The sequence below is a fragment of the Ammospiza caudacuta genome, chromosome 2, assembly GCF_027887145.1.
Source record: "Ammospiza caudacuta isolate bAmmCau1 chromosome 2, bAmmCau1.pri, whole genome shotgun sequence".
Taxonomy (NCBI): domain Eukaryota; kingdom Metazoa; phylum Chordata; class Aves; order Passeriformes; family Passerellidae; genus Ammospiza; species Ammospiza caudacuta.
The window spans coordinates 59,887,665-59,900,617 of record NC_080594.1 but is presented as its reverse complement, the minus strand read 5'-3'; the positions used below and the strand labels follow the sequence as shown (position 1 = coordinate 59,900,617).

General features: G+C 45.4%; 1 protein-coding gene across 2 annotated transcripts in view; it reads right to left on the bottom strand.

Annotated features, from left to right (window-relative positions):
* Positions 1 to 6,090, bottom strand: part of TSC22D1 (TSC22 domain family member 1) — a 90,581-nt gene extending 84,491 nt beyond the window's left edge. The window contains exons 1-2 of one of the 2 annotated variants that reach the window (XM_058825198.1): positions 5,728 to 6,090; positions 2,249 to 5,100 (exon numbers count right to left, since the gene is read on the bottom strand). In XM_058825198.1, coding sequence (XP_058681181.1) covers positions 2,249 to 5,067 — 2,819 coding nt within the window. In that variant the 5' untranslated portion in view covers positions 5,068 to 5,100; positions 5,728 to 6,090. Of the gene's footprint in view, positions 1 to 2,248; positions 5,110 to 5,727 lie in introns of those variants that run through there. The other variant, XM_058825197.1, reaches the window with a different exon arrangement.
* Between the last annotated feature and the right edge of the window lie 6,863 nt (positions 6,091 to 12,953).

The following is a 12,953-nucleotide window of genomic DNA, read 5'->3' as shown; positions in this document are numbered from 1 at the left end:
CCAGCCTGAAAGTCCAGTGAGGATAACAACAGAAAGACCCTGCCCTGAGATCCCCTGGAAGTGGAAACCGAAGCAATCTCACCGAGTTTTTAACGTCACATACAAATACAGGGAGACGTGCTGCTGCAAATGGTCTGACTGTACACAAAAGTAACCTGGCCACTACTGCGTGCAAAAAAAACCCCAATTATTTTTGGTCTCCATTTAATAGAGTCATATCCTGCTTTGTGTAAAGAATATAAATGGTTTTCCAACTGCAGCGAAACAAAAGTGTAGCCTACCTGGAGATGACAGATTGAACAAAGATGCAACGTGCATGGGAGAAGAAAGGATATGATCTTTGGCTGGCCAAACAACAGAGGAAGAAGGTATTTCTGGCTATTGTTACCCTGAGGGATTTAAACATTCTGGAAAAACTACCAATCATGTCAAACTGTTAACATATGCTGTTAAAATCAAGGTACAGACATATTCTAGATGTCATTCTCCAAAACCCTATCTTTAGGTTTATGATTTTTCTACTTGGCTAGGATCCCCTGAAGGCTTAGGGGGATTTTTTGGTTGATAAAAGAAAACAAAACCCAAAAACAACAACCACACTACAACAAAAACAAACAACACCACAAAACGCCAGTGGGACTCATGAATAGAAGGATTAGGGTCTCAGTTTACAAAATTCAAATGAAAGAAAACCAAAAAATATTTCTGAAAAACTGCTAACAGCATAATGGTGACACTGTTGGCTTTAACAACCCAATCTGTCTTCTATCACCTTCATGTACTTATTGACTAAAAAAACATAATCAGAATGCAACAGTGTTGGAACTTGTCTTCTAGCACTCCTGGAAGACAAGCTGCTACTCATTACAGTTCTCTGGCATCTTAGGAAGATGTGATGAAAGCCACTACGGCCGTCAACACCTTATGATCGACACAATCAGAGACTGCTGATAGAGTTAGGATTTTCAATATTAAGAAAAGAATCCAGCCTCTCCCAGCAACCCATTTTATTAAAAAAAATAAAATTAATAAAGTCTGGCCACTGGTATTACTCCTGATTTAAAGTTATGGCACCAAGAAGGTATTTAAAAAGTGCTTCACCTCCCATTGCTACAGCATTTTTCCCACTTTGTGTTTAGTGCCTTATTTTGTCTCCTCACCCTAGTCTCAGTTTTTCTAGTGTTTTCTGTCGTGCTCCACATTCCCAAGGAGGGTTATTTATCTTAAAAGTTACTTCTTCATTAATGTAGCTTCTTAGACAAGAAGTTCTTTGGAAGAAGCACCAGTTTTCCTGGCCACTCAGAAACCCATATCACAAGAGGTCCTCAACACATGGAGGACTCTCCACACATAATTAATATCAAACCATGACACTTTAAAATTGATGTTTCAATCAATTCAGCCTGCACACACAATGGTCTCAACTTCTCTGCACACAATGTCAAAGAAAGGAGAATGTTCACACGCACATACTATTAAGACTAGGCAGTGGTCATTTACTTGAAAAGGAGAATACATTTAGTTTGAACTGGTGAAAATGGGAAAAAAAATGCAGTTTTCTTACTCCAACTGCACAGAATTGGTGCAGCAGATGCAAAGGTTCACCACCCTTTGGCAGGCCTGAGCAGATCTCACCATGCATTAACGCTTTGAAGCAACACCATCAAGACCAAAAGTACCCAGGTTCAATTCAAAGAGCCACAACAATGTTGCTGAACATCCCTTATCCCACCATACTCATTTGCCTAAAGCATCTCTTGGCTGTCAAAGAGGTTTGGAATACACCACAGAATCGCAACTGGTTCAACCTTAGTAAAGTCAATATTTTAAAAAGACAAACTAAAGCAGGATGAAGTCCAGGCTTGTGAAAAAAAATATACCTAAGAATAAATATTAATTATTTCCATATAATAAATAATCTAAACTGCAATCACCACTAGTATATCCACACTCTACAGTATTCTTGTCTTCCTCAACACAGTGGGAATATACACACTGAACAGACTGTTAAGCACAATTTACCCACACAGTAGTTTCAAAGCATAATCAATACAACCCACCCCCTCAAGTGGAAAACAAGTTCTTTAATACAATAGCTGCATGTGCTGAGACCTGAGAAATAGTATTTTAATTAGACAGAAACATCACACTGCTTCAATTCACAGAATGGCTGTAACAAGACCTGCAAGTTAGTGCAAATCAAACTATCAGAGAGCCCATCTTTTAATAAAGTTACAGGCAGTCTTACCTCTCATCCTCACCATCTACAAGAGGCGTTGTCAAGGGCAGCACCTTCAGCGGGAAGAGGGAGGCCGAGGACGGCACGTTGCTGCTAGCGCCATCTGAAGCGGCCGATGCTCCACCACCGCTCTCGACGCCGGCAGCTTGAGGTAAACCCGCCAAGGAAGGTTCTGTAGGGCGCCTGCCGTCTTCCATTTGGCTTACAATGGACTGAGCTAGTGATTGTGCAGGGAACTGGGTAGAGCTTAATGGCATCTGCTGTGGCACACTCTGTGCCACTGGCATACCTATACTTGTTGATATCAAGGGAGGCTGACTAACGCTCTGAGCCAAGCTGCCATTCTGCACAGCCGAAGCCTGTGCTATATTCTGTGGCTGTCCCAAACCTACGGAAGCAGAAGGTATGCCAGGAGGCACAGCTGAACCAGCTTGACTTGGTGCAGGAACAGTACTAGCAGAAGGTATAGGGCTTACCGCAGGCAGCTGCTGGCCAGTCATCCCTTGGACTACAGATTCCACTCCTTGTGCCTGTGGCTGTACAGGTAACAAGGTGTTTTGCTGAGCAATGACCATTTGTTGAGGAAGGCCTGTGGCACTAGCCTGTAATCCTTGCTGCATTATTCCTGTCTGCACAGGCTGCACTACCTGGGAAGATGGAGGAGCAGCCGTTGATGGCATAACTGGAGGTGGAATTTGGTTTGCAGCAGATGGTGGTTGCACCACAGCAGCTACACTTCCTTGCTGGCCAACATTTAGCATTTGACCACTGGCAGCTACACCTGGTATTGCTGCTGGAGCATGTGCAACAGGCTGAGCCGGGGCAGCAGCTGGATGTGCTTGCACTGAAGGCTGCATGCCCTGTGCCTGGGCAACAGGAACCGGTTGCCCAGCTCCTACTCCTGTAGAACTTGGCTGCATGGCAGGGGCTGGAGTCTGAAGGATCTGCTGATGTTGAATGTAGTCTGGCATAGCCCCTGTGACAGAGTTTTGGTTCACCGCCTTAACGTGACCCGCGGCCATCTGCGTAGGAACTGGCTGCTGCTGCTGCTGTCCGTACTGCAACTGCTGCTGCACCACTGGCAAAGTCTGCACGGGCTGTGCCGGCTGCGAATACGGCAGCTGCTGTGGAGCCATACTCTGAAGGGCAGGTTGCTGGTGGCCCAGAGATGGGGATACACCTAGTATATTAACTGGGGCTGGCTGAACCCCAGTAACAGTGGTTAGACTGGCCTGTGCAGGAGGTGGGACCCCTGGCTTCTGCTGTGGATAGTTTACTTCTTGAGAATGCAGCTGGACTTGTGCAAGCTGTGATTGAGAAACACTCTGTGGTATACTAGATGCTGGAATTGCTGGAGGAGCAGCACTGCTAAAATCCATCTGCTGCGGACCCACACCTTGAAATGCTTGCTGCTGTACCACAGTAGGTGCTCCCATTTCTCCACTTCCCACACTTTCTGTATAGTGACTCAGTGTGCTTACATTGCTGCTAACAGAACTCCCACTGGTGCTCTCCCTTTCAGAAGTCACTTCAAGCGGGTTTTGTTTTATCGTCTCTACTGCTTTGTTTACTGCTACTCCCTCCGAAACTGCAACAGTGTTTTCTTTATCATAGAATTCAGTGCAAGTCCATCTACCTTTTTTGAAAGGTTCAGAACTAGAATCTAATTTTACAACCCTAAACCTTGACGTGCCAGATGCAGGTTGCTGCTGGCTTGATCCCACTGCCATTCCTGCAGTTGGATTAGTAACATTGTTAATGACACTAGAGGAAGCACTCGTACCATTGCCAACACCACTCAAGATATTCACATTAGCATTGCTGCTAGTTCCAGACAAAGCATTTACATTACCAGTACTCATGATGTTGCTTAAATTTATAGTACCAAGCACATTGCTTGCCACACTAGAACTACCAGCACCAATATTACTTAAGGTACTAGTTCCAGCAGCAGAACTTATACCTAAATTGCCAGGACTACTTGTAGTGCGGATATTAGACACGGCAGATGCCGGGGAACCAGTGGATGATGCAGCAGAAACTGGTGCAGTTGATATAACATTGTCAGAGCTTCCAGTTGTTGATAGTTTTCTAAACGATGGACTGGGCGGTGGTCCTCCAGAAACTGGGGCACTACCCACCCCAGGATGGGATGGATGATGGTGTCCATGATGGTGGTGGTGAAGATGGTGGTGATGATGAACGTGATGGGGATGAACACTTCCATTGATCACAACACTCTGCTGTGGGTGATGAGGCAGAGGACCATGCTGCTGAGGAAGGTGAGGCTGGTTAGGAGAAACAGCCCCAGGAGTCTCTGCCTCTTGGAAGTTATTTAGAGTCTCTTCAGAGGAACTCCTCTCAGGTTCTCCCATATCAGTGGCTCTGGATAAAGACACATCCAAGATTTCTGAAGATGACAGGTCTTCAGTGTGAGACTCATCCAGGTCATCATAGCTCTCTGTATCCTCAGCTATGCTGTTATTAGAGCTCATACTAGCTGATATTTGAGCAGGGGTGACACTGGTAATTTGAAAGCCACTTTTCTTTTTCATTTGAGCTCCAGTCTGTGCAAGGGGCTGTGGCTGGAGCTGAGACTGCGAGAGGAGGTTCAAGCTTTGTGGATGAGGGGGTGTCGGCTGTGGACCCGCTGTTGAAGCTGCTGCAGGAGATGGAGGCGGCGGCTGGACCAGCAAAGGCGGCTGATAATCCTCGGCGGAGAGGGCAGCGCTCCCAACGCCAGTACCTGGTGCAGTGGGAGCAGTAACGCAGCTGCTGCCGCTGCTACTGCTGCTGCCCCTTCTAGGAAACATCGCCGGGTGCGCCATCTTCCTAGCACTAATGTCTGCGGCTGAGTCAGGCTGGTGCATTGTATCGAGTGTATTTTAAGAGTGCAATCCCCCGGTATGGAAAGAGACAGACAGACACACATACACACACACACACAGTTAGCTGTGTGCTCAGGGCAGGGCAGACACCAGCACGCACAACCCGCCCGACTCCCGCAGCGCACGGGCTGAGGCGGCTCGGCACCGCCGCTCACCACCACCCCTCTCCCCTCCCCTCCTCCTCCCCTCCGAGACAGGGAGGGGGCGAGCACCGGTCCTCCGCCGCCTCTGAATGTGACACTTTCAATCCTCCGCCATTCACTTTCTTTCTCCCTACCACCCTCCCCCCGCCTCCCTTTGATTTCTACCACCACCTCCCTGCTCGGCCGCCCCCCCCTTCCCCAGCCCCCCGACTGCGCCTCACCCGGGAGGGCAGCCAGCCGGCCGACCCGGGGGCGAGCCCCTTCCTCCTCCCCGCGGAGGCTCCGCCGGGCGCCGCGGCTCGCCGGCAGCCGGCAGCACCGCCCTCCCTCCCTCCCTCCCCGCCTCGGCGGAGCGAGGGTAGCCGGCGGGCCCGCAGGGCAGCCCGGCGAGGCGGCCGGCGCCCCTCGCCATCACCGCTCTTAGTAGTAGGAGGAGGAGGAAGGCGCGGATACGTACAGGACTGGCGCACAGCAGGGCGGCAGCGGCAGGCTGAGCCGGGCAGGGACATCCCCGTCAGTGGCAGCCATGGAGCTGAATCATTTTGGGTATCAGAGAGACGGAATAAGGACGGAAGAAAAGCAGCAGCAGCAACCCGACAAAAGAGTCCATGAAAAGGAGAGAGAGAGGGAGGGAGGGAGGGAGGGAGGAAGGGGGAGCCAGCCAGGCAGCCTCTCCTCCCTGTGTCTGGCTGTCTCTGGAGGAGGCTCCACTCCGCACGCTCTTCCTTCCCCCTCCGCCGCCTCCTCCCCCTTTATAACAGGCGGCACCCGCTCGTCCTCCGCAGAACCGCGCCTGGAATCCGTCCTCCTCCTCCTCCTCCCGCGTGTGCGTCCGCCCCGTCCTTTCTTCCCTCAGGGTCTACTCCCGGCTTCCCCGCCGCCGCGGGTCTCTCCCTCCCCGTGCCTGCCCCGTCTCCTCACGGAGCGCTGGAGGAGGCGCCGCGGGGGGGAGGAGGGGAGAGCTCGCCAAAGGGGAGGGCGGGCGAGAGACAACGTAAGATGGCGGCGGTCGCCGCGCACGCGCGGCCCGCCGGCAGACATAAAGCCTGTCTGGCCGGGGCCGGCGGAAATAGGGCTCGGCTCGCGTGGCGGAAATGGCCGAGCGGCGCCGAGCCCGCCGCGGGCGGGTGGGGGTGTCCCGGCTGAGGAGGGGGCGAGGCTGCGGCCACGGCCATGGCGGGCGGTAGATAGCCCGCTCCCCTCCCATCGCCGGCTGCATCGTGTACCCGCCAGGTGCCCCCTCTCTGCCCGCAGCATGACTGTGCCTCACATGACCTGCCGCCGCCGCCTCCCTCCCCCTCTCCTCAGCTCCGCTGCAGATTTATTCAAGTTATTCATCACCTTCTCTCCTTCCTCCCCTCCCTCCGTCCAGAATATTCCTTCCCGCTCCTTCCCCCGCGCACGGGGAGGAAAGCGGAGTGCGCGCATCCCCCTTGCTCGGGGCCGCCTTTCCCTTTGTGCTCGGGGCGGGCGGCTCGCCGCGGTGCCCCGCTCCATCCCAGCCGCGGTGCCCCGCTCCATCCCGGCCCCGAGCCCCGGCGGGGGTCGCCGCCCGCACCGCAGGCGCCCTGGGCACCGCCGGTGCCGGGGCAGGGATGCCCGGAGGTCAGGTGGAATCGTTCATCCGCATCCACATGCGGTGTGTCAATGCGCGTTTGTGTGTACGTGTGGAGGAGCTTCTCGTGAAAGCTCCAGTAGAACCGTACCGAAGCGCTGATTAAAAAAAAAAGAAAAAAAAAAGAAAAAAAAAACCAACAACAAAACCAAAAAAACCCCACAACATATTAAATGGAATCGAGGTGAAATCAGCCGACCTTCCTTCACTGTTCCAGTGCCGGCATCGCCAGAGCCAGGCGGCAAAGCTCAGCACGCCCACCACGGCGAGGCTGCTCCCGTCCCATCCCAAAGGGAGCTACCTTCTCCCCTTCGGTGGGCAGCAAGCACCTGATCTCCAGAGACGCTCGATGCACCCATATCTGCTCTGAGGTTTTCCTTTGTGCTCTTGTGCCTGTTGGCTTGCACAGAGCTGCCTGGCAGGTATCTCATGGCCCCACCATGATCAATGGATCCAGCCCAATGGATCCCCGCACTGCTCTCCCTCTCCTGGCAGCAGAACCCTCTCCCGCCAGCCTTTCAGAGCTCGATAGGTGTCCTGCATTCCTACAGACACGGGGACAGGTTCACACCCTCTGCCCTCTTTCTCCCTGGTAGCATGGCTTTGTCTTCAAACAGAGACATCCATGAGCAGGCAGGAGATGTCTCAAATCACTGCTTTGAGATTGGTGGGGCTTGCCTGGAAGCACTGGTGAAGTGTTTGCAGGACTTGAAGGGCTCAGGCTTGTGTTGTAACCTGACTGTGGAGCCCACAGGTCAGGGCAATCAACAGGGCATGGAGAAAAAACAGGGCTTGGCTCTTGCTGCAGTGAATATTTAAGCACATAAGGAAGAGTGGTAGAGCTTTAATGGGGAAAAAAGTTGTGAGAGTCCAAGGTATTATATCATATAGCTGAGTCATTAGAGAGTTCTTATGGGAGATGTAAATGTTAGTTCCTTTAGGCAGAGAGGAGATTTGAGTCTCCCATGTTTAGTGTGTGGCATTTAATCACTGAGGAACTAAAAAGCTGCTTTTCTTGCTCCATTTTGTGAAAAGAATAAGGATTCAAGGTCACACACAGTGAGAGCTTTTGCTGCCTGTTCCTGAGTTTCAGACTTCCATCTTGTCTCTCTCTGCTAACCTTGCTTATCTAGCTCCCATTTGGTGTGGGGATAGGGATGGCTTTTGAGAAAACCCTGCCTTTTGCACTTTAATTCCTTTCATCTGGAATGCAGGCATTCAGCTCAGGTCTCCAGGTACCTGACAGGTAGACTTGCAATTCTTGCTCCTTCCATGGCTGTACTGCCTTTATACAGAAACTAAAGAACAATTGACACATAGTTAAATAAGATTCTTCTTTTCCTGAGGGCAAGCCAATATTATTTTTAAAAAACTGACAATCAGACAGAAACCTATACTTAAAGACCATACTACCTGAAAGTGAGCTGCCTACGTGTAACCTTCACAGATTTCAGGACAGCATCACAAAGGTGCCCACAACCCGTCTACATCTTGATCCTTTGTTCAACACTAAAATCTTAGATTGTCTTTAGATACTCACACATGTAAACATTTTTGAGATGAGAGCTCCACACTGCAAGTCAACTGCCATTAAAAATCCCTCTTCTGTCTGCTTATGACTTTCCCAGAACAATTTCCTTTGAGGAATTAAGTCTTCTGTAATAATTCGCAGCTCAAAGATGATTTTTTGAATGTTTGAACAAAGTCCAACTACTTTTAAAGCACAGAGGCTATGAATACAGATGAGTTGGTTTCTAGACTTAAAAATTTGTGCAAAAGCAACCTAAAAAGGATTGAGCTGTAAAGTTTGTATGTACCTAATCAATATCAACAAGGCTGAAAAAGAATTAAAAGAGCAGTACTGTTAGTAATTAAATGTTTGCTTTGCTTATGCTAATTAACTTATATTTAATTTGAGTAGTTGTGCTGCTTCATAGTACAGTGTGTGAAATGGGGGTTTTATTAATTGGGTCCATATTGTTCTCTTCTTATAAAGAGAAACTGAAGAAAAAATGAAATTTAGATTACAGTGTTAACTTATCTGCATAATGTGGTCACTGATTTGTTAACAATCAAAATAATGGTGTATACTAGACAAAGCTCATTGGAAGTGGCACATTTGAAAGTAATTTTTTAATGCTGTTTGTAAACATGAACATTTTCATGTTACACCCTTTTTCTTTCCCTACCTATTTTCTTCAGGTATAAGCTTAATTCTCTTTCTTTCATTTTTTTGTAAGCATTAGTCTAAGCATAAAAATTGGATTCTCAGATTAACAATTTTAATTCCTTTTCATGTCCACTAACCTATATGAAATTAAAATTAAAAACTGAAATTTATAATTGTTATGGATTGTGTTCTTTCATTGTTTAAGGTGAGAAAAGAAATTTCATCATATGCCTAATTTACAAAACATCAGGTATTTCAAAATTCAGCCACCACACAACCGACCATGTGTGGAAAGTAAGTGAAATTACCCAGTAGTTATTCCAAACAGGTCTACCTGCTATTTTTTAATTAACTGTATTGATCAGCCAGCTGGAACCAGAGTTACTTGTGTCATCACTGGATGGATTCAGCAGCTTGTTGACCGTGATCAGTGCTCATGACTACAAGGCAGCCAGTCCTGCAGTCCCATCATTACCTCAGCTGCAGACCAAAGAGTGCTGGCGAGTTGCCAGGATAGAGGAATCCCTTTGGATTGCATCTCTTACATACGTGCTTCCCAAATGAACAAGCACAGATGAGCTTGATGGGAGAGTGAGTGTCCATAATAACCCTTATTTCAACTTTAAAATCTTATCATTCGGGCTAGTGCAAGAGAACAAGATCTTCACAGTGTAAATATTTAGAAATCTGTCTCCTGTATATGTAATATTTCTTCAGACAGGAAACAACAAGCCTTGTTACCACCACAGGTTCTCCAAGGATACCAAAAGAAGCAGTATTTTAATATTTTCTTTCTTTGGCTCCTTCACTATTTGACACAGTTGTGTGCATTCATCCTAGCATGTGCAGTAGTTTATGTCTTTGTACCAAGTAATTATAAAGCCAACAAGCAGGAATACTATGGGGTTTTGACTCAAAACAGTCAGAATTATGACATATCAGTCTGATGCATGCTTTAAATCCTGTGTGACTGCTTCATAAATATTTTTTTAAAAATTTAATGAAAAGAATTTTTTTCCATGAATCTGCCATTGTTGGTTTAGACAGAAAGCTTCTCTCTTCATTAATATTGCTGACTGTAGTCTCTCAGTTGATTTGCAAAGGTGTATGCATTTTTTTCTTCCTTCTAAGAGAAATAGTCATAAGAAAATTCTCACCTTTCAGCCCTGAAAAAATGGTAATTCTGCTTCTGCATTTTCTTGGAAAGTTCAAGTCAAGTCTTGATCCTCCTTTCTTGTTTTGTTTTTAGTTGGCTGGTTAGTTGGTTGATTGAGTTTGCTGATTCCAAAACGCCTACTGAGACATTTTTCATCCCTTATTTTAATTCTTATTAAATAATGTTGAACATTTGGGAAAGGGAAGTTTTCTCACAAGTTTTTATTAAATAAATGCTTGCAGAAATTAACAATTCAAGACTGCAATCTAGCAGTCTTGGAAAAAAAGTCAGTTCTCTTTAGACTAGTAAGGTGTATTCCAATGCCAATATACACAAAATCATATCTTTCTAGATCATCTGGAAAAGTTGTTTTAAAATATTCATTATACTTGCACTTGGGGAATGTGGCCAAGTAGGCAGTCTTTTTAATGGGGATTGTATTCAAATTCAGATTTAATGAAAGATGTTTAGAAGCTTATCATCACTTTAAATTTTATAGGTGTGTAGACTACATACAGGACTATATTAACCGTATTGTGGGAGCAAAGGTTAAAAGTAAACCCTGCACCAGCCCATGACTAATGAATTAACAGCCAAAAGATCACCATGATTTTATCACTGTATTCATCTTGCTCTCCTTTATTCCTCCATTTTCTCTCGAATTTGTAGTCAACTGATGAATTTGCATCTTATAGAAGTGCCAAATTATGGAAAATATTTCCCCAATACCTCAACATGCAACTGTAATGAATGCAGTACCACTGTAGTGTGAGATCATTTATTTAATTAAGTGTTTGTAGAGTACAGGTCTTAGATTGCTAACTGTTTGATCTTTGATTAGTCAGCCAAATGGTATATATAATTAAGCTGAAGATTAAATAAAATAGATGATCAAATCAATGGAAAATGGTCATACAGTTAAATAGAGCCTCCCCCCCCCCCCTTTTTTTTTTGTCTGGTAAATCAATGAGCAAAGTAATGGGTCAACCATTTTTTTAGATTAGGTTTTATGAATTAATCATAAAAAATTGCATAGGACTGTTTAAGAATGCAGAAAATGTGAACTCTTGGTTTGTAGTTCTCAGTTACAAAGATTGTGTGGAATTGTTTTCTTCTGGCTGATCCTAAACTTGATAGAGAAAAGCATTTAGGAAAATGCTTTGTTTGAGAACGTACTTTGTGTTCCCTCACTACACTGGGAATTTTGTGATGTCTAAAAGTTCTGTGATTTATGTGTGGTTTTCTTGAATGGTCATGAGTGAATGTGTCTGTTGTGATAAGGCACAAATCTTTAAAATCTCAGCCTAGAATTAAATTCTGTTTTTCCCCTGAAGAGATGGGTTTCTTCGATGCTGAATTCTTTGGAAAAGTAGAATGTATAGTTAGTTAGTATTTAGTACAGCCACACAATTTTTGTCATATTATCACACAGTAACTGGAGGCAGATAGGATCTCCTGATTGTGGAGGGTACAGAGAAATTCTTCTTAAACTCATTTAATTGTCTGAAGCTTCTGTATCTAGTTTTCGTCTCCCTTTTGGCTGTGTCAACAGAATTTCTGGCCATTTAAAACATATGCTGTGGAAGCAAGCGTTTGTTTGCAGAAATCCAGAATTTACTATGGGACAGTACTTGAGCAAACTTTGGCTTTGTTTTTTATATGCATTAGTTGTAATATAACTGAACTGCTTACTGAAAGTAAGCACAGACTGGTCATGAGCACAGCAGAAGTAAACACAATTTTTATCAGTAGTCTCTTGGTAAGTTTCCTGATAACTTCAATAATACAAGTTATATATACTGCACTGTTTCTCTGCTAAAGGACTTACAAACTCATTCACAATAGCAGTAAATTTAATTCTTCTGTATCTGTGAGGTCTTTGTTTCCCTATATTGTGATTTTTCAAGCATCTTGTCTCTGATTTTCTCTGCATTTTAAATACTGTACATGTCACTTTTGCTTCTGCACACATACACTGACAAGCCTTGAAAGTTATATTAAAAATGCCCTTGTGACAAAATTCAGTTGGAAACAGGTTTAGGATTTCTAAGTCAAGCACAAGAAAAAAATTTGTCTTTATCACTTTCAGTAGAACAAAAGATGTGCCAAGTCCTGACAGTTCAAACACAAAGTCAGAGGCTTAACTTCAGTCATGTGAATAGTCCCTTTGATTAACGTTTGGTCACCAAACCCCTAAAAACTTAGCATTAAATGTGTAAATATTTGTAGGCTTAGAAGACAAAAAGATGAGGTATGTGCTAAGGTGTGGCCTTATGGAGACTTAGGATTTTGTTTACCTTTAGTTGGTAACACTGTTGAGTCCTTATCAAGAAGAAGGTTACTCCTCATGCTGCCAATATTTTTTGAAAGATGCTGACATTATATCTGATGGAGCTTTGTGTCTTAGCTTAAAAGCCAGTCCTGCAATATTTCACAGCAGGTTTTAGGTTCAAGCTACATTACCTCATTTCCACTTTAATCTGTTATTAAGGCATCTTAATTGTTGTTCATAAGAAATCAGAAAGTTCCCTATTTTAAATAGGCCATTAACAAAAATGCATGCTGCTATTGATTGGAAAGTGCTTTATTCCTCCTCAGTCTTAATATCTTTATTAGTAGTTTCAGCATGGGAGCACTGATGAGAGTTTAAAACCCACTGGGGTTACTTGCCACATCTCAGTGCTGAATGAATTCTTAGATAACACATGAGGAAAGGCAGAAATAGTGTCAAAACACACCTCA